Source organism: Pseudophryne corroboree, chromosome 3 (genome assembly GCF_028390025.1).
Source record: "Pseudophryne corroboree isolate aPseCor3 chromosome 3, aPseCor3.hap2, whole genome shotgun sequence".
In the NCBI taxonomy this organism is placed as follows: Eukaryota; Metazoa; Chordata; class Amphibia; order Anura; family Myobatrachidae; genus Pseudophryne; species Pseudophryne corroboree.
Genome location: NC_086446.1, coordinates 303,682,821 through 303,703,924, shown reverse-complemented (window position 1 = coordinate 303,703,924; position 21,104 = coordinate 303,682,821). Strand labels below are relative to the sequence as shown.

Genomic DNA, 21,104 nt, shown 5'->3' with positions numbered 1-21,104 from the left:
ATTGGGAATCCCTACCTATTTCCCTTTTAGGCAGAATAGCAGCTATAAAAAGTGTACTGTTTCCCAAAAAAAATTATGTTATGCAAATGCTCCCGATTCGACTTCTCTCTAAAGATATTAAACTTCTAAACACTCTCTTTTCCCGATTTCTATGGCAAGGGAAACGTCCACGAATTGCATACTCTAAACTAAGATTACCCCGTAAGGAAGGAGGTCTGGGTTTCCCTGATCTGGCCTTATATTCGGATGCAATATTTTTTCGGTATGTCGGTGATTGGTTGCTCGAGACTAGCTCTTACACAGATAACCAGTTGGACTCTGCTTTGTTTGCCCCTTATTCCCCCAATGCGCTGTTACACTCCAAATTGTTGGATATCCCACCGTTTATTAAAGAAAACCCTTTATTCATGGATACTTATCGGTCTTGGGTTAATATAAATAAAAAATTTCATGGTAACTCTAGCTATTCTCCATACGTTTCATTATGGGGTAATCCAGCTTTTCCCCCTTCGCTATCCAATGTGAGTTTTCTTCAGTGGAAAGAAAAAGGCTTAGCCTCGATAGCAAAAGTCTTCGACCCTGGTGGCCGTTTATATTCATTTGCGGATCTTCAATCCCAATATTCGATTCCAGCTCATCATTTCTACATGTTCCTTCAAACACGTCACTATATTCAATCCCTAGGCATTCCATCATCTACAGATAATAGAACGAAAACATTTCTTTCTTTGCTTACACTCATTTCTTCTGTGCCTTATAAAATCAGTTTATTATATATTCCATTGGCTTCCTTGTCGGCCTCGGCTCATTGGGAACCCACTTTGAGGAAATGGTCTTTAGACGTCCCTAGTATCAAACTATTACCGGACCTAATATCTTCATATGATAACACGCTTAAATTCCTACACTCTTCATATTTACAGGAAGTTCACATCAGGATGTTACACAGAGCATATATAGCACCGGCACAGCGGAGATATATGACACCCCTTGAATCTGGTGCTTGCGTTAAATGCAAAAAGTCTCATGCAACATTTATTCATTGTGTTTGGGAATGTGGCAAAATTAAGAAGTTCTGGAATAAATTAATTCAGTTCATTAATTGTATGTTTTCTTCTCATGTACGCCCTGACCCTTTGGCATGTCTTTGTGGGAATTTCAAGGCCTGGGAAATCATATTCTCAAATTATTTGAAAATACTTCCTGGAATTTACTTAGGAGACTTTCTGCCAATACTTGACTATGTTTCTCCTGTATAATTATAATAGATGTTCTATCTAACACGATTACGAACCCCTGATTTCCGATGACATTTTCTTGTTCCCTTCCCCCCCTCCATTCCCTACCCCTCTTCCCTTAAATGTTATATGTTGTGTTTATTCTTGTTTCTATTTCCCCCCCCTCTTATTTGTATCCAATTATTGATATATTGTACCACTCTGATTGTTATTATGCTCTTGTATCATTCTGAGGTTTGTTTTCTGTAAGGTTTGCGGGATATATCGTTAATTATCCCCCTAGCTTCAAGGCTATTGTACTTTGATTTATATTTGCGTATTCATTCTCTATGCAATCTTCTAGCATAATTGTACTTATTCTATTTTGTTTGGTACTGTAATTGAACATCCTCATTTCTATTGGAAAACCAACAAAATCTATTAAAAAAAAAAAAAAATTAACCGTGCCCCCTTAGTTTAATTAAGATTAAATCTATTGATGGCAGTGTTCATTTGAATCTTATTGGCCCCCTAACACTTTATGTTTTTGGTAATGTTGTGTGTTGTTTTTTTAATGACCTACCTACAATGCGCCCCCCCCCCCCCCCCTTGATCGCCATGTAACATTAGGAGAAAAAAAAAACTTGTAGAAATTGTTTTAGTGTCCAGTAAGCCTTCATAATTAATAACTCAAAGGCAGTTCAGATCATGATTAGAGAAAAAACAACAACCACCACCGTATAAAGGGGACAATATATAGGTAGCAGTATTCATTATTTTATTTTCCTGGCAGCTACCAGCCTTGGGTACCAGAGAAAGTCCATTTCCTCTTTGTAATGCGCTGAGGTGGTTGGCCCGAATGCTTGTTCTGGCTTACCTTAGGTGACTAAGACCAATTCTAATTAGCACAGTCTGTCTTCTTTTTAATTAACAGAGGCTTTTTTATTTTATTTTATTTTGCATGTTGTGCGGGACCCAAGCTCACGCATGTGCATGGCTTCTAGTCTCGCAGAGAAGGAATCTGCTCAGATCCCTCTTCAAAACCCCAGCTCTCCTTCCCATAGGAGGAGCTGGGCTTTGGGAATCAACGCCATCTGAAGATGGCGTAGGTTCACACAGGTGAACTCCGAAAATTTTCAGTTTTTGTCAGAATTTGCCAAATACTAAATGGCCACATCGGGCCCCTAATAATGAATGGGCATATTACAAAAAACACTTGGAAATGCTAGTGTTACAGAACCATAATGGATTATGTATTGGCTCCTAAAAGTGTGTCATTTTGCATCATAGGGTGACAGAGTTGTGTCCTGTCTTCAGGGCCAGCAAATATTTTGGTTCACGGATATCTGAGGTTAATGTGGAACAGCTGCAACAGTTCTGATGGAATCCATTCCATGTTTTGCCTGAGTCTATTGCAAGCCACTGCTGGGCTAATTACTACCGCATGTCTGCTACCTTTTTAAAAATGTGTTTTTAAAGTACAGTAGGTCAGTGCTTCTGATGGCGAACCATTCGCCCAGACAATAGGACTGGGGTGGTGGGTTTATGTTAGGAGCCATCTGAATTGTTATACCAACTTGTTTGAAGTCTGTGTATTACTAAGCTGTGGACTGTATGCTGCAGCCTGTTATTGTTGTTCTGCTGTCTGCCTGCTGAAGAAATAAATAAATTACTTGTTCTGTATCCAGCGTATGTGATCTTTCTCACAATATATACATGCATACTGGAAAGAAGACGGTGGCACTCTGTCTTTTGAAGTGCATAAAAATCTATTTGGGTGTCACATCAAATAACAAACATTTCAGGGCCAGTAGCCCATTTGCTCACGCCTTGACAAAGTCTCAGTCTCAGATCTGTAGTGACAGCGGTGGTGCTGCAGGTGGCTGCTGTTGACTCTAAATGCCGCAGCTGACCGGCAGAGTCTGTGACACTGATGGTGTGCCTGGCAGGAGGCTGAGCCCACCTGCTGGGCTTGGAGATGCTCCTGGCAGCGGTAAGAGACTGGGAAGGGCCGTTGCATGCAGCGTGGAGTCGGGGTCATGACATTGCAATGCAGGCACTACATGTGGTGGAATTGCTGGCGAGGATGGCCTGTTAATACATATCTTAGTTAATTGGGCAGAGTGGGCAGTTTAAAAGTAGTAATAGGTGCCGTGGAGTTATTTTTTTTTTTTTTGTGGCCCTTCTCCTCAGGACCACTCTGACCCTCGAGGAACGGTAAGGTGTCCCCTTTGCCCCTGTCAAATTCTCTGCTCTTACTGGTGATTTCTAGCCATTTTCTGGAATCCCCATGTGGAACAAAGTGGGAGTGTTAATTTAAATAGCATAGTTTTTATCATCTGTGCCTGCTTGTCTGCACTGTAGGGTCACAATCTGTTCTGTATTGTCAAGGCTGATATGTACTATAGCTGCAAATGTTAATGCTGTGATTGTAATCACCTTCAGAAGTGTAAACATACTACAGTTTCCAACTTTAAGGATATGAGTTTTAAAATGACATCTCCTATTATTCTCATATATATAAAATACTATACTAGGTGGTTTCAGTGTAATAATATCCCACATGGGTTTATTTAATCAACCAGGGCTGTTTCTAGGCAATTTGGCTCCCAGTGCAAACACGAATAAAAAATATGCCCCATCTCCCCCCCCCTGAAATTTTTTTGCACGCGTCCCCACTTAAATGGGCATGACCTCGCTGAAATGGACATGGCCTTGCAGGAAAAGACTACTTTACGCTCCCAGTTTTCTACCCTGCACCCCTAGGATCCGCATAAACAAAAGCCAGATTCACATAAAAAAATAAAAAAAATAAAAATAAAAAAACCATTGAACTGGCTGGGTGAGACAGTGCTGTGTAGCATGGAGACTCCGACATCCTTGGAGAGACTGAGTGACGGAAAGCTGGGCAGCCATGGAGAGACTGTGACAGCGCAGCTAGCATTTAAAATGTGGTGCCAATCTGAACTCTCGGTCTGGCAGCCAATGAAGAGTGGTGGCTCTTGATTGGCTGCTGGTCTTCGAGCTCCTATTGGCTGGCCGCTGGCGCAACATTTAAAATGCTGCGCTGATTGTCTCCATGGCTACCCGTGGTGCTGGTTAAGTACAATGCACCGTATGTGCCGCTGCCACCTGGTCCCGCAGTGCTACAAACTGTTTCTTTTCATGCCGGCGGCAGGTATCCCGATTGCACAGCTCGGCCGCCACTAGAAACGCCCATATTATCAACTTTCTTGTTTCTTTTCATTTACCCTCTAAACACAAATGTAAAAAAAAATGGCACTGCACTAATAAGATACTTAAGGGATATGTAAACTTACCATCTGTCATATTTAATTATGCATGCATTATGTTTTGGCTCTGAAGAACATCAACTACTCCTCAGAGTATTGTTGAACTACTATTAATATCTTGCAAGATGGTTCTCATCAGTCATCTAATATTACGCACATTTCTTGGCTCCAGAGTATTCACAGAACAATAAAATATTAATCCACAAAATTGCAGTTCAGTTCTACATCATCTCCTTTATCGGACATATGCAGAGTGAGTTGAACTCCAGTTTGCCCTGCATATCGTGCTCCCAAATACCATAAACATTTGTGCCCATGCAGACTATACCTGTTTTCCCCTGGATAGATGGCACAGGGGCAGTTTATGTCTAGGCCAAATGTAATAAGTGAATGTTCGCACAATTATGTCAGTTGCACCAAATAGCCCCTCTTGACACGTCGAGTTGTGTGAGAATATTCTAGTGACATGTTTTTTTTTGTTCACCCCTGAAAGGATATCAGCCTCTTCTTGTACCCCTCGATTTGATGGCCACTGACGTCAGTGAGAGCAATCCTTAAAATTACAGATTATACACGACACCATGTAATTAAGAATCACTCTGCGTTTATTGTTCATAACAATGGTATATAAGGCATCATTGTCTAGGGAGGGATTGGAATGTCCAGGGAGGGGTAGGCAAAAGTAAATACTTTATTGGTTTAACTTTACTGCATAGGAGGGATAAAACAGGCTACATGGGGGGATGTAGGATACAGCCTAGTACTTCATCTAGGGGTGGTGATTTCACACAGTTCCCAACAAACTATGGGTGGAGCTATATTCATTTTATGCAATGCAAGCTAAATCCAAGGCAAAAGAAAAAGAAACAATATTTACACAATGCACAATGACAGAGGAGATTTAACCCTTCAATCCCCTCTTAGAATCATGATTGTTATACGACATGATTCTTCTGTAGAGCCCCCTTTTTGTTTCTCCAATTTTTTAGATATTGAACATAATCATCGGGGCCTTTGCTATCAGAGGAGGTGATGGGGCTAGTGGTAACATCATAATACATCAAGACTGTGTCAATACCTTTAGATGTGAGTTTCTTTCCACAGGGAATCACACAATAAACTATGAGACCTATAAAGATTAAAGTTATTATTATGAATATACTTATTTGCACAAGAGCCTGTTTCCAATTTTCAATCCACCCAAAATATTGGCTCCATGGGTTATCAATACCTGAATTTTTTTTGAGTTCTATGGATAAGGTTTCTAACTTGTTTATGGCTAAAGTAACCTTACCATTGGGACCAGTGTTGTCAGGAATATATGTACAACAGCCTTCCACCTTACTAATGTAAACACATGTACCGCCTTTTTCTGCTAGAATCATGTCAAGGGCCATTCTATTTTGAAATGTCATTTGGGAAGTGGCTTCTAGCTGTTCAGCTATACCTTTAAGAGCATCTTTGGTATCATTAACAAATCTTTGTTGATTATAATATATATAATTAATCCAGGCTACGTTTTTATTTACAGTTACTATAGGGAACAATGATTCAAAACCCGCAGCCACCTCATCTCTAGCTTTGAACTCATTTGGAACACCTCTTGGGACCCCTATAGCATCAATGTATACGTGGGGGTCAAAGCTACCTCCTGGGAGTGCTCTTTTCTTTCGATTAGCAGGAGTATTAGAGGGAGGAGTGGGGTCATCGGTGATCATTAGGAGTGGCATTATGACTTTGGCCAGGGCACACTCACCATACCATGGTGTGTCTAATTTACTTCTAAGTTTCATATCCCCACATATGTAATAAATGTCGCCTAATGATCTAGTTTGGTTGACTAAAACAGTTGTTCTTTTATTTGCACAATACCCTGGTGGGAAGGTTTTTAAATTTCTACCTGTGGTAGTGTTAGATGTATAACAGGTATAGTTTCCAGGATATATGGTTATGGTGCTTCCTGGGTTGGGATTTTTTGACAATATGGGATATTCCCTTTTCCACATTTCGCACTGACTGTCATTTGTTTTGGTGTCATTAAAAAGGCTGAAAAAACAATTTTCCTGTTCTAGGGGTATATTAAGGGGCACTGTACCTAGGTGGGGCCTAGATTTGCCACAGACATAACAGTTACTTTTATTATGTTTGCTAGCACTATACTTCATCCATTCTAACCAGAAATTGATGTCAGAGAAACCAGTTTCAATAGCTAGGGTGTCTTTAAAGGTGGGATTGTTAACGGCCATCATATCCTTGAAGGTGGTTATATGAGGTTTCAAGAGGTTGGGGCGTGGTTTAGGGGGCTTGAGCTGGGCATACTTTTCATTGTTAAACATATCCTGTAACAAGAATGGTGTAAGGGATGGGTTTAAAAAAAAGGATTCACCTAGGACATAGGTGCCTGCATCAGTAGACTGGGGATGTTTTATGCTTAATATGAATTTACTATCACATCTGTTTTGTCTATGAAGGGTAAGACGGGTAAGCAGGGACTCACCATATTTGTCTTTTCTTGAGAGAGCCTCTTTGGGCTGGTATCCATAACTATGGCCAGAATTCCATCCCACTGATCCCCAATACGCACATTTATTTCCCCAATATTTACTAGTAACACAAATATAGGCTTCAGTGGGGGTATTACGTGTACCATACTGATCACACTGCCAGGCATAATGTTTGTTAAGACAGGGAGCAATGGTACAGAAATCTATTTTATAGGCGGCAACCTCAGTATTGGAGGAGTTATACCAAAATGTGTAGGTGCCGGATTTTTGTGTAATGTCTACTTCAGCTGTAGCTTGGCAAGTGAGGACCATTAGGATTATCAACATAGTCCCCAGGATAGAGGTAGGGGACAGGTTCCTCATCCTCCTCTGTTCTTCTGTCTTCGCTAGGTGGGAGGTCAGGGCTGTCTGCCCCCGTTTGTACCTCGCTGGAATCACTTGCTTCCCTCTCTAGGTCTGGTCTAGGAACCTTTTTCACTCGGGATGCATGGATCCAGGTGGGGCTTTCCTCTGTCAGGACTGCTGTTCTGGTTACTGCTACGACCTCTGTCTCTGGACCGTAGGTAAAGTCTCCTGGGCTCTTGTTCCTGGGGAGCACCTTCACCACGACTCTGTCTCCGACTTTAAAGGGGTGTGTAGGTTCCTGTGGATTCAAAGGGTTTTTACAAACAACCTCATGTTCAATTTCATTCAGTTTTATTATCAGGGACCTGACATACTCTTCTCTGATAAGTTCTAGATCTCCCTCCTGTATTACTAATGGTTTCTTAGCCCAAGGTGTAGGGAAGGGCCTACCCATTAATATTTCAAAGGGGGAGTAACCCAAAGTCTTTTGTGGTGTCATTCTGATCTCTGCTAGGATAATAGGAAGGACCTTCTTCCATTTATGGAAGGTACCCCCTGTGGCCTTCCTAAGCTTGTCTTTGAGGGTCCTATTCATGCGTTCTACGACCCCTGAACTCTGCGGGTGATACGGGATGTGGAATTTCCATTCCACCTGCAGGGTCTTTACCAGAGCCTGTGTAATTTTTGCTGTAAAGGCGGAGCCTTTATCACTATTGATTTGCAATGGGCACCCCCATCTGGGGATGATTTCCTGAGTTAGGATCCTAGCAACTGTCTTTGCATCCTCAGATTTAGTGGGGAATACCTCTGGCCATCGAGAGAACATGTCTACAATGACCAGGGCATATTCCTGTTTACCAGTACCTGGGATATGGGTGAAGTCAATTTGCAGGTGTGTAAAGGGTGTGGTGGGGTATTCAAGATGCTGATGTTTTGCCTTGTCAGGGTTGTTGGGGTTGTTTCGCAGGCAAGTGATGCATCTACTGACATACTGATCTACTAATGACTTGGCATCCGTGACATAGAAATCATTACGTAAAAGTAAGGTAGTTGTTGCCTTACTGTGGTGTCCTATGCCATGGTAGTGAGCAATAAACAAGGGTGCACTGGACTGGGGTATACAAGGTTTCCCCTCTTTGCAGATTAATCCTGTTTTAGGATTCTTCTGCAAAACTGGGTAAGTCCAGTCAGCTAGGTCGGCAGTGGAGGCTGAGGCCTGTAACTGGGTGATCAGGTAATGGTTGTCGAGAGCTGGGGGGGTCATGATGGTCATGTGGGCCTGAGTGATGGGCTGTGAGGCTGCATGTTTGGCAGCAGAGTCAGCAAGGGCATTTCCAAGGGAGACTGCATCCTTCCCCCCGGTGTGTGCCCTGCAATGGAGGATTGCAATGTCAGAGGGTAAGGTTATGGCATGCAGAAGGTCAGAGATGAGTTGGGCATGTGATATGCCTTTTCCATCAGCTCCAAGGAAACCACGGCGTTGCCAAATGACCCCATGGTCATGCACGACGCCGTACCCGTATTTGGAGTCAGTGTAGATGGTGACTGGTTTATTCCGGTAAAGGTGACAAGCCCTTGTGAGAGCAATGAGCTCTGCAGCCTGTGCTGACTGGTAAGGAATGGGCTGTGCTTCCAGAATAATGTCAGGGAGAGTGACAATAGCATAACCCGCTTGGTACGTGGTGTCATTGGGTCTGCTACAGGAACCATCTACAAAAATGACATCCGCGTCGGGGACAGGGACAGGGGACATGTCCAGTCTGGGGGATGTTTCTGACTCAATGGAGGCTGAGCAGTCATGGGGTTCAGGAGGGTGGTCTTCAGGACCTTTGAGCCCCAGTAGAGCGTTGAGAACGGGTGCAGGACCTGAAGAGTTGGTGGCATACTTAATGGTGAGTGAGGGGTTGTTTAAAAGGAGAACCTCATATCCACTAAGGCGCTGAGCTGACATGTGTTGTGTGTGTAACCCTTTTAAAATGGTTAGAACATCATGAGTGGTGTGAAGTATTGTTGTGTGGCCTAGGGTGAGTGTGGTGGCCATTTCAGTTACCATTGCACAGGCTGCAAGTGCCCTGAGGCAAGCAGGCATACCTTGCACAGTGACAGGCATTACTTTGGAAAAAAATGCCACTGGGCGCAACTTTCCTCCATGAAACTGTGTGAGCACCCCCGCCATGGTTTTACAATTGTCCCTTGCAAACAAATGAAAAGGTAGTACATAGTTGGGGAGGCCAAGTGCCGGACTTTTCATTAACATACACTTTAAGCTTTCATATGCAGTTAACATTTCTTGTGACCATTGTACAATATTAGGTTTGTCTTTCAGTGTGGCTTGTCTCAAAATGTTATCATAATAGGAACAATCAGATATCCACTGTCTGCAGTAATTTACCATACCCAGAAAAGACAGCAGTTCTCTCTGGGTAGTTGGGGTGACCAGGCCCAATACAGACTGAATGCGCTGTGGACTGACTTTCCTTTCCCCCTGAGTGAGCACAAAACCTAAGTAATCCACATGCTTCTTACACCATTGCATTTTTGTTTTGGACACCTTGTGTCCACATTCACAGAGCCAGTTTAACAGTGATATACCATCCTCCCGGCAGGCCTCCTCAGTTTGACTACAGAGCAGCAGATCATCTGCATACTGTAGCAGGACTGAACCATGGTGAGGTTGCCAGGGCCCCAATGTGGCCTGGAGTACAATGCTATAGACAACGGGTGCGTCAATATAGCCCTGGGGTAAACGACACCAGGTGAGTTGCTTGCCCTCAAAAGAAAATGCAAAAAGTAACTGTGTCTGTGCATCCACTGGAATGCTAAAAAATGCATTTTTTAAATCAATCACAGAAAAAATTGCAGCATCTGCAGGGATAGCTGAAATGAGTGAGTTAATGTCAGGTACAATGGGTGCTATGGGCACAATGAGTTGGTTAATTGCCCTGAGGTCTTGTACAAACCTTACACTACCATCTGACTTAGCAACAGGGTTGACTGGTGTGCAGTAAGGTGAGATTATGTGTCTGAGAATGCCTTGTTGGAGAAACTGTTGTATCATTGGTCTAAGACCTTCAACCTTCTCTTGTGACAAGGGGTATTGCTTTTGATAGACAGGTTGTGTGTCAGGTTTCAGGGTTGCTCTATATGGTGTGCAAGGAATGAGGCCAGTGTCATAGGGACCCTCCGACCATAGAGCAGGGTTCACTTTGTCAAAATCAGGTGTAATGTCTGTTGCCTCCCACACCGGTAGGTGTGGGGACTCGACCTCCAGGCCACTGCTAGTGGGTGAAGGGAGAATGGAGATTTCGAGTTTGCTAAGAAGATCCCTTCCCAGAAGATTAATTGGACATTCAGGTATTACAGTGAAATTGTGTTTACCCATATACGTGCCTCCCGTGGTTCTGACACTAAGGGCATCTGTCAGGTAAGCATCTGTGGGTATCCCATTGATTCCCATTGAAGGAGCAGTCTTTTCCAAATGACCATCGTACAGGTCGACACACAAAACACTAGTAGTTGCCCCGCTATCTACCAGGAAAGGGATTGCTCTCTTTCCTATAATCAAGGTTAGTAGCGGTGGGTCCTTCCAGTGTCTGGTGAGTTGGGCAAAGGCTGGGATACCCTCCTCCGGGCCCCGTCAGTGGGAGGGATCCTGCCAGTCAACCCGGAATCGGACATGATCCTGAAAGGGGTTGTTGTGTGACTGTCGGGGATGATCCCGGGAGGGAGCCGGAGCTTGGGGCTGTCGGTGGTTTTGTGGGGGACAAGGGCAATCCCTTGCCCAGTGATCGTCCCTTCCACAGTTGAAGCAGGAGGTTTGTTTCCTGCTGGCAGAGTCAGGGGGGTGGGGTGGCCTGGCTTGTGGGTTTTGATATCGGGCTGGATTGCGGGGTGGGCCAGTGGAGTGCTGCTGGCGTCTATCTCCCCGACCTCTCTGATTTTGGTAATTATGAGTTGGGGCATTCTGCAAGGGTTTTTTAACATCAAAGCATCCTGCAGCTTCCTTTTCATATAAGTGCTTTTCAAATTCCTTAATATTATCAGAGGTCCAGGAAGAAACACCTTGCTTAACTGGGACCATAACAGATGGCAACAAGTTATTTACAAAGGTAGAAATTAGTAAATGGTCTGTATCTACAAGAGTGAGACCTGCATCTTCAGACCAACACTTTTTAAACCTCTTCCAAAACTCAGTGACAGTTTCAGTGGGCTTTTGTTTACATGCTACGGCAATAGGAAGAGAAGCCCGGGTTTTAAAAATCTCTTTCATATGGGTCTCAATTTCCTTCCACATCTCCGTTACACCGTCCCCAGTATTGAGAGGGTAGCGAACGGCATCGTTAAGGGTGGTAGGAGTGTTTATGGTGGGAATCTTTTTCCAATCCCACCCGTTGTAATGGTCTATAACCCCATCTATGATCAGCTTCATATCTTCTTGAGTATAGCTGCGTCCTGTGCAAGCCTTTTTCAAGTAAGCTATGCAGCCGTCAGGTGCAACAGTGGGTTTGGGACAGTTCTTAACAATTCTGTCCAAATCCTCTATTTCAATGGGTTTCTTTAACAACTGATCCCCTACTGTCATAAAGGGCAGGTGCTGGGTGGCGACACTGCTGGCATCAGCACTGTTTTCAAGGAAACCAGTGCCGGATCGCGTTATGGAGGGGGTAAGAGGGTGGTGATTTGTTTGTTAGGAGTAGGGGCACTAGGGGCGGGGGTGGTTACGTCTATGTGGAGGGTACTGTCAGGGGGGGCTATTCCTCCTGAGCCTCCTTCTCCTTCCCCTCCTCCTCCCCTCCCCTTTGCATCGGAATTCGTGACAAAGCAACTGCAGCTAACAGATCTGTGTCTTTTAAGGAGGGGTATAGGGGACTGTAGGGCGGAGGAGAAGAGTTTTTCAGAAACTTGTTGCTTCTAAATTCCTCAGCTTTGTGTAGTCGGGAAGTTACAGATTTTATTCTACGCTGTTTCTGCTTGATATTTTTGTCATACCAATGAGGTGCTATCGTGAGCCATTGCTCTCCTCCAGCGCGCATATATGTCATGTCCCATTGTGGGTCATGATCATACCACGGCCAGGCTTCCTTGTCTCCCAGACAAAGCCCTTTGATCATGTCCATATAAAATGGATAATTAATACCATCACGGGGGAATGGGCTGGGGCTGCCAACTTTCTCTGTCCACCCCGCTAAGTTATCTACCCAAGGGTTAACTAAATAATAATCTGTGGTGGAGTTACGGGCAACATATTCCTTACATGTTTCTCCTGGTAAAGGTGGAGGATAAATGACTGTCTTACTCTGACCCCCTCCCATAGTAAAGAATACAATCTACACCAGCTTTCTACGCAATTTCTACAACAACTTATAACAACTGTCTATGCAATATCACAACAAAAATGCAGTTTAAAAAAAAACCTTCTATACAATTTCACAACAAAAAGACTTTCTATGCATGCATTAGCTAACACCAGTTAATTAGTCATTGACAATATCACAATATTATCTGTATAATGAGAACATGAAATCTTTTGACGGGTACGCTTACCTTCGTACAAGATGTCAGAAAAAATACAGCGTTTTAAACAGGAAGCAAGAAAAGTGTTTGAGTAAGATATCTGGCAGACGAAAACTTACCAGCCGTCTGAACCAAATATAAGAACTTATCACACTACAAACATACAAGAATATATAGGCGATCAAATCGGGGTATTTTCTACGTTACGTATAGACCCCAGGTCTATTTTTTTTAAGTATCCCAGATACTAACGTCTTTGGAGAATTGCGCTTTTCTCAGACGTATCTTTAAGTCCCAGACATTAAAGATTATATGGTATCCCTGATACCTGTTTTATGGCTTTACATAAAACTACGTAATATTAAGTCCCGGACTTAAATATTACCTTGTCACGTGTTCCCGGAACACGGAGCGAGTTCAAATTCAGTGTTTGAACGCAATCCCTTACGGAAAAGACAGACAATGAATTCTCTATCTTACCGATTCGGGGGCGATCAACTGAATCCAGGACTGAGCCCCCACTTGAAAGGATATCAGCCTCTTCTTGTACCCCTCGATTTGATGGCCACTGACGTCAGTGAGAGCAATCCTTAAAATTACAGATTATACACGACACCATGTAATTAAGAATCACTCTGCGTTTATTGTTCATAACAATGGTATATAAGGCATCATTGTCTAGGGAGGGATTGGAATGTCCAGGGAGGGGTAGGCAAAAGTAAATACTTTATTGGTTTAACTTTACTGCATAGGAGGGATAAAACAGGCTACATGGGGGGATGTAGGATACAGCCTAGTACTTCATCTAGGGGTGGTGATTTCACACAGTTCCCAACAAACTATGGGTGGAGCTATATTCATTTTATGCAATGCAAGCTAAATCCAAGGCAAAAGAAAAAGAAACAATATTTACACAATGCACAATGACAGAGGAGATTTAACCCTTCAACCCCCCCCCCCCCTGAAATTGATTTTAGACGCAATGCTATGTGACTAGGACGCACCAGGAGACTGTGCAGATAATTTTGATATACAAGTGTCACATACTGTGTCTGTGTGTCAGAGTTTCTGAATCTGTATACAAGGTGCCACAATGCAGCAGCCGTGGCTCTTTTTTTTTTTTTTTTTTAAAGTTCCTTTTGTGCTTCATATACAGACTCAGTCACACACAGACATACAAGTATTCCATATCAAATTAATCAGTATAGTCTCCCGGTGCGTCATAGTCACATTGTGTTGCGTCTAAAATGCAAAAAATGTCAGACTCTAGCATAGGTACACAGGACCTGTTGGCTTAGTCACTACAGGCATTTCCCACTGTGTGGTGTATTGACGCCAGTTAGATGAGGACACATCTGTATATACGTATACACCAATCAACCACAACATTAAATCCACTGGCAAGTGAAGTGAATCACATTAATTATCTTTGTACAATGGCATCTGTCAAGGGGTGAGATATATTCATCAACAAGTGAACACTCTGTTCTTGATGTTGATTTGTTGGAAGCAGGACAAATGGGCAAGAGTAAGGATCTGTGCAACTTTGACTAGGACCAAATTATGGTGGCTAGGTCATGTGGGGTGTTCCCAGTATGCATTGGTAGGCACTATCAAAAGTGTTCAAAGGAAGGACAACTGGTGAACAGGCGACAGGGTCATAGGTGCACAATACTTTATGAGATTGCACTGCTTAATTTGACATGCTACACTTGTATATCTGTGTGCTACTGAGTCTGAAATGCTACAATCAGGACCGGCCCGAGGCCAAATTATTTGGTAAGCGAATAAATACTTTGGCGCCCATCTAAGCACTTTTGCAGGTGGCGAAGGCACGCGCCTGAAAAAATTAAGGAGGCGTGGTCTTATTGTAAAAGCCCAGTTGTAGTGCCCCTTACACATTTGTCCACTGTTGAAGTTCCCCTTACATATTTTGCCCACTTTAATACTTCCCCTTACATATTAATCTAATCAAAGTACTGTATTACCTGATATGCCCCCTGTGCCCGGAGACTCGGAAAGCAGTCAGTGGTGTTGGCGCCCCCGCCATGCCCAGCACTCCACTATAGTACTAGAAGAAGAAGAATCTCAAAATAAACTACCGCTCCTAGTAGCCAGACAGCAAGGGCTTCTGGAAGCGGTAGTTTATTTTGCATTTACAGTAATGTGAAGAATCTCAAAATAAACTACCGCTCCCAGCAGCCCTTGCTGTCTGGAAGCAAGGGATTCTGGGAGCAGTAGTTTATTTTATTTTTCTTCACATTACTGTAGCAAGGTATGCTGCCGGTCATAGTGCGGTGGCACCAACATCACTGCCTGCTCGGTGAGTCTCCGGCCAGACTCTACATATCAGGGCATATCAGGAGTGGCCAGTGTTACACATATCGCTGGCGCAGCTGAATAGGGCGCCCTCCTCTATGTTGCGTCTTACTCGGCTGCGTAACCAGCGTATGCGTAAAACCGGCCCTGGCTACAATGCAGCTGGTGTGGCTCTTTTTCACGCAAAGTTCCATTGTGCTTGGTATACAAATGATACCTCTCTCTGCGCAGTTCACTCTCGCCAGGAGTCTTGCTCTGCATGGCATATTGTAGCTTGCTGTATGAGGATACATCTGTATGTGGCTATCATCTTATTTACTACTTTACATATGGTAAAGGCTTCTGCTCCCTCCCCCCCCCACACACGCATATTATTATTATTATTATTATTATTAATAATGTAAAATGTATTATTATATATATATTTTTTTTTATGTTTGCAAAGTAAAGGGGAAGCAATACAGAAAACAAAAAAGTAAGGAAGGGGACAATAAGATACAAATGTGAATCAGTCATGCACAATCTATCAACACATACATATCAAAGCATAAGACAACATGGTTTAGGGACTTATTCATTATCATGAATGGAACCATTACACGTACGGAAAGGCTAGTTTCTGTATTCTTTAAGTAACCGTCCCATTCATTATTGGGGGTTTCATAGGGCAGCTAATCAGTTTTCAGAGTTTACTTGTGAGAATCAATGCCATCTTCAGATGGGAAGACAGTCCGGTGTTGGAAAGAGGGATCTGAGCGGATCCTTTCACCACCTCCACACTGAGTGACCAGCGGCTGTGCACATGTGTAGCCTAAGACGCAGTAGTAGTAGTAGTAGTAGTAGTAGTAGTAGTAGGTTCTGTAAAAGGTTAAGCACAGAGTGAAGGATCAGCTGACCCTGTCATATAGGGCTTGATTGAGAGGTGCACACAGATAATCCACTGCTGAGATTTCTCATAGATTCACCAATGCGAAAATATACAAATGAAGGTTTAAGCATTCCTCTTGTGCAACTGACTGAACAAGCCCTGTGATGCCCACTCTGCGTATCTGAGCAATGCTCCAGCGCACTGATGGATCCGATCTCTTTACCATTGGTCTGAACATCGACTCCTCCAGCTGCCTCTGCTTGGAGCAAAGTCTCCCTTGTAATTTTCTTAATATATGTGACTGCGGTGCTGTGAAAGAGATCACAGCCGCATGCTGAAACACGCCAATGACGCCTCCTTTTCAAAGACTTTTAGGTCACCTACCAGTCTCCACCCTGAACCGCCCATGGATCACTGAAGCCGTCTCAATGGGATGCGGTTATGTTACAGGTGCTCGGAATCCCAGCAGTCAGCATGGCGACGCAGGGATTCTGAACACTAAAAATACCGGCAGTGGGAAATGGGAATGCTGACCCACAGGGACTATTCCCACTTGTGGGTGTCTGCAGCACACATTAGGTCTGCATTTGCAGAGAGAGTTAGATTTGGGTGAATTATATTGTTTCTGTGCAGGGTAAATACTGGCTGCTTTATTTTTACACTGCAATTTAGATTTCAGTTTGAATACACCCCACCCAAATTTAACTCTCTCTGCACATGTTATATCTGCCCCTCCTGCAGTGCACATGGGGGGTAATTCCAAGTTTTTCGCAGCAGGACATTTTTTAGCAGTTGGGCAAAACCATGTGCACTGCAGGGGGGGCAGATATAACATTTGCAGAGAGAGTTAGATTTGGGTGGGTTGTTTTGTTTCTGTGCAGGGTAAATACTGGCTGCTTTATTTTTACACTGCAATTTAGATTGCAGATTGAACTCACCACACCCAAATCTATCTCTCTCTGCACATGTTATATCTGCCTCCCCTGCAGTGCACATGGTTTTGCCCAACTGCTAACAAAGTTCCTGCTGCGATCAACTCCGAATTACCCCCATGGTTTTGCCCAATTGCTAACAAAATTGCTGCTGCGATCAACTCAGAATTAGGCCCATGGTTTTGCCCAACTGCTAACAAATTTGCTACTGCGAACAACTCTGAATTACCCCCGTACTCATTACTATCCCACCACCACACCACACCACACCCAGTGGCAAACGCAGGATTTGCATGGGGGGGTTTCCAGAACTGGGCGGAGCCAATCACGGGGGTGGGGACTGAGGTGACCCAGTATATGCTGGGTCCATAAAACTAGTGTGTGTGTGTGTGTGTGTGTGTGTGTGTGTATGTATATATATATATATATATATATATATATATACACATACACACCCACATACATATACACGGGTGGTCTTCAGTATGCCGGCGGTCGGGCTCCTGGCGACCAGCATACCGGCGCCGGGAGCCTGACCGCCGGCATACGACACTTATTCTCCCTCGTGGGGGTCCACGACCCCCCTGAGGGGAGAATAGAATAATGTGGCGCGCGTAGCGAGCCCGCAAGGGGCTCATTCGCACTCGCCACACTGTTGGTAAGCCGGCGGCCGGCCTCCCGGCGCCGGTATGCTGATCGCCGGGAGGCCAGCCGCCGGGAGATCGTAGTGAACCCATATACACATATACATAGCATATTAAACATGCATACATATATATATATATATATATATATATATATATACACACACATACAGTACACATATATATACACATGTATATATATATATATATATCATATGTGTGTGTGTGTGTGTGTTTGTATGTATGTATGTATGTATATACATGTGTATATATGTAGGCACATGGATATATATGTACTATAATTAAAATAAAGTAAACTTTTATTGCACTTGCAAGTGCCACCAGGAAGACAGCAGGCTGCAGAGGACGCTAGACAGTCATTAATAATACTCATGCAGCTAAAAAAAAAACCAAAAAAAAATTATTATTTTTTTAGTGGAGGGGGGTTTCTGGGTACTCGGAAACCTCCCCTGGGTGCGCCACTGACACCACACACACACACACACACACACACACACACACACACACACACACACACACACACACACACACACACACACACACACAGTCACTCACTGCATTTTATAATACCCATTATTGCACCCTTCAGTCAGTGTGACTTTATTTATCATACATCAGTGCTTTTAGCAGGCAGGACCACATCCCCACTATACACAGTAGTACTTAAAATAGAGTATAATAGCATATTGATATATGATCAGCCAGTGTCATTCCCTCCTCTCACCCCGTCCTGCTTGTAGCAGGTGGATGTTATACACTGTACTTAGGACGGGGCACAAAAAAACCTGTCCACCCCCTATCCCCCTCACCTGATTTGAATTTGAAATGTTATACAGAATTAACAAAAATACTCTAATAAAGTACACTGGAAGACCTCATGTTTATCCGTGTGTGTGTGTGTGTGTGTGTGTGTGTGTCATCATACACACGTGTCATGACGGGTCACATGTACAATACTGCAGGACTGGAGACACAGGCGTGCACTGGAGCCTTCACACAACAGCTTTCTAATCACTGGCAGCCTGCTGGGAGCATTTAGCCACCCCATTTTTAGTGGAAGTCGCTGTTGTTGTTTTTTTTTCTCTTCCAAAAAATATTAATTATTTGTGCATTTAATCATGCCAGAGAAGACAAAAGCATCTTAATGGGTGAGTAACCTCATATGGTACACTTGTCATACATTTTGTATGAGTTCCACGTCTTGGCTTTTGTAATAAAATGGGCTTGAGGGCTAAGTCAGAGTTGCATGCTAATGTAAATGTAAATATCTATGCTACGCTACTGCTAATGTTAGCAAGTGAAGCCGCCGTCCATAAATAAAAATAGACGGCTGCCGGAGCGAATATAACTCATTCACAATTTGCAAACACACATGCAGCCTATACACAAGAACATTAAACATCAACTGCTCAAGTAGGTCTATGGCTACGAAGACTAGAGTAGTCACCATGTTTTTGTACGCAGTAGCTGACATCCTATACACACCCCGTAAACAGCCATGTCTCACTGGAGTGTCATGGAGTACAGATTTGACAGTTAAAGAAAAATGGCCCTTGGTGGGAGCAGTGGCGGCACGTGCGTTGGTGACACTTAGGGGGAATTCAATTGTTTGTAAAGTCGGTTGGGTGTTTTTTTTTGTGTCTATTAGTAAAAAAAAGTCACCCAACTGACTTTTCAAACAATTGAATACTGCTGTTAGTGTGGCCAATAGCCTCCATGTTCTGGTCTAAATCCCCCCTGTTTACATCACTATGGGGACATGGCCTAGGGGAAGTCCCTGTGAGTGTGGCGGCAAATTCCCGGCTCTTTGTCTGTCTGAAAGCAGCATACAGTATATTCTAGTCTTTGCTTCTGAAACACCACATTGTGAGTGAAGAGCATTCAGTTCATTGGCTAAAATTAAGTTCTCAGTCCTGATTGCTGTTGCAACAGCTGATAACACTTGTGCTCTTGGTGTTTGCTGTACTTCCCGTGTGGAATTGCTGGCCTTGCAACCATTTCTTTCCATCCTTTGGGTCATTAAGAAGTGCCTGGTGATAGATGGTTCTTAGAACTTTATCATAAATATACTATTGAGCCAAATAAAACAAATAAGACTGATTTGAAGTAGCTGAAAGTAGCCTGGGGGCATTGAAGGAGTATGAGATAGAGGTCAGCTGGCAGATATACTTCCAAATACTTTATAGAAGAGTGATGCTTGTGGAATTGATAGTTGTCCCTGAGTAAAAGATTATATATATATATATATATATATATATATATATATATATATATACTTGTGCATTAACCCCGGCACTCACTAAATCCACAGCGGGATATGGCTTGCTCCTGTGCCTTCCCCATCCGCAGGTCCCCCTCCGGTATGTATAATCAGAGAAATAAAGAGGCGGCACTCGGAGACTTGCAAATTCAGAGTGCATTCACAGCAAGTGACATCAACGTTTCGGGGACCAATTCCCCTTCGTCAGGATAAAGTGACAGTGCATGAAAACAGTTTAAATAGCATAACCCATTACTCACCCCATGTGCACATGGATTCAATCATCTGATTGTTGCCAGCTGGCCACCCGTCGGAGCCTCCGTTCCGTGCTTCCGCCCTGATCAGCGTGGACCGGAAGTGACGTCGCGGGACCCCTCCGTTGTGTCCATGGCAACACTATGTGCAAAACAAATACATCAGTGTAAGCAGCGGCTATTCAGACAGCATACCATGACAAATATAACATTATTCATATTAAGTGCTATAGTGTAAAACAAAAATGGTGTTAGATAAAACTTACTCAGCATATTCTTATATTGTAAAATATTGTGAAATCTTACAGTTATGTCATCGTGAGATTCCTATTAAAAACAGTGGCACATCGCAGATAACCCTGCCGTTCTAAATACCTTCTTGTATTGTCCATCAGGCACACTTTGTCTCAGGCTTCGATTAACCCTTTAACTTTTATGCTGCTATTAGGGCCTAATGGACAGCTTGTCCAGACTGGCAGTCCTCACTCACAGTCACTGCCCTATTTATGGACCTATCACCAAGCCATAGAGATGGATGAAACATAAATTTACACAAACGGCACTTATTAGTGCTGGCGGCCCGACTGAAGAGGTTTTTTTTAAATAAAGTTAATCAAGCCCAAATTGTCGTTGAGCCCGTTAGGTTTTAACGTGTTCAGCCTATTGATCCACATGGATTCAAGTTGTAGGAGCCTTTTGCCCCTATTGCCCCCCCGCAATGATTCTGGGACATGGTCTATAATACGGTGTTTGAGGGTGGCCATACTGTGACGGTGTTCCACAAAGTGCTTTGCAACGGGCTGGTCACCCCCTCCTGTAGCCAACGCATTTCTAATGGCCAGCCTGTGCTGTGCCATCCTCACCTTGAATTGGCACTCGGGGCCGCGCATCGTTCATCGCTGGAGTCTCCACACTGAAAGATATGAACGAGTT

At 43.5% G+C, this 21,104-nt stretch overlaps 2 protein-coding genes across 3 annotated transcripts in view; one reads left to right on the top strand and one right to left on the bottom strand.

Annotated features, from left to right (window-relative positions):
* Nucleotides 1-21,104, top strand: part of EDN3 (endothelin 3) — a 248,320-nt gene that overhangs the window by 19,206 nt on the left and 208,010 nt on the right. The window lies entirely within an intron of this gene.
* LOC135057722 (uncharacterized) lies at nucleotides 5,098-20,265 on the bottom strand. Its single transcript, XM_063963504.1, has 2 exons — nucleotides 20,178-20,265; nucleotides 5,098-7,657 (listed from the first exon to the last, which is right to left on the bottom strand). Exon 2 carries the CDS (start codon nucleotides 7,375-7,377, stop codon nucleotides 5,446-5,448), a length of 1,932 nt encoding a protein of 643 aa, XP_063819574.1. The 5' UTR covers nucleotides 7,378-7,657; nucleotides 20,178-20,265; the 3' UTR covers nucleotides 5,098-5,445.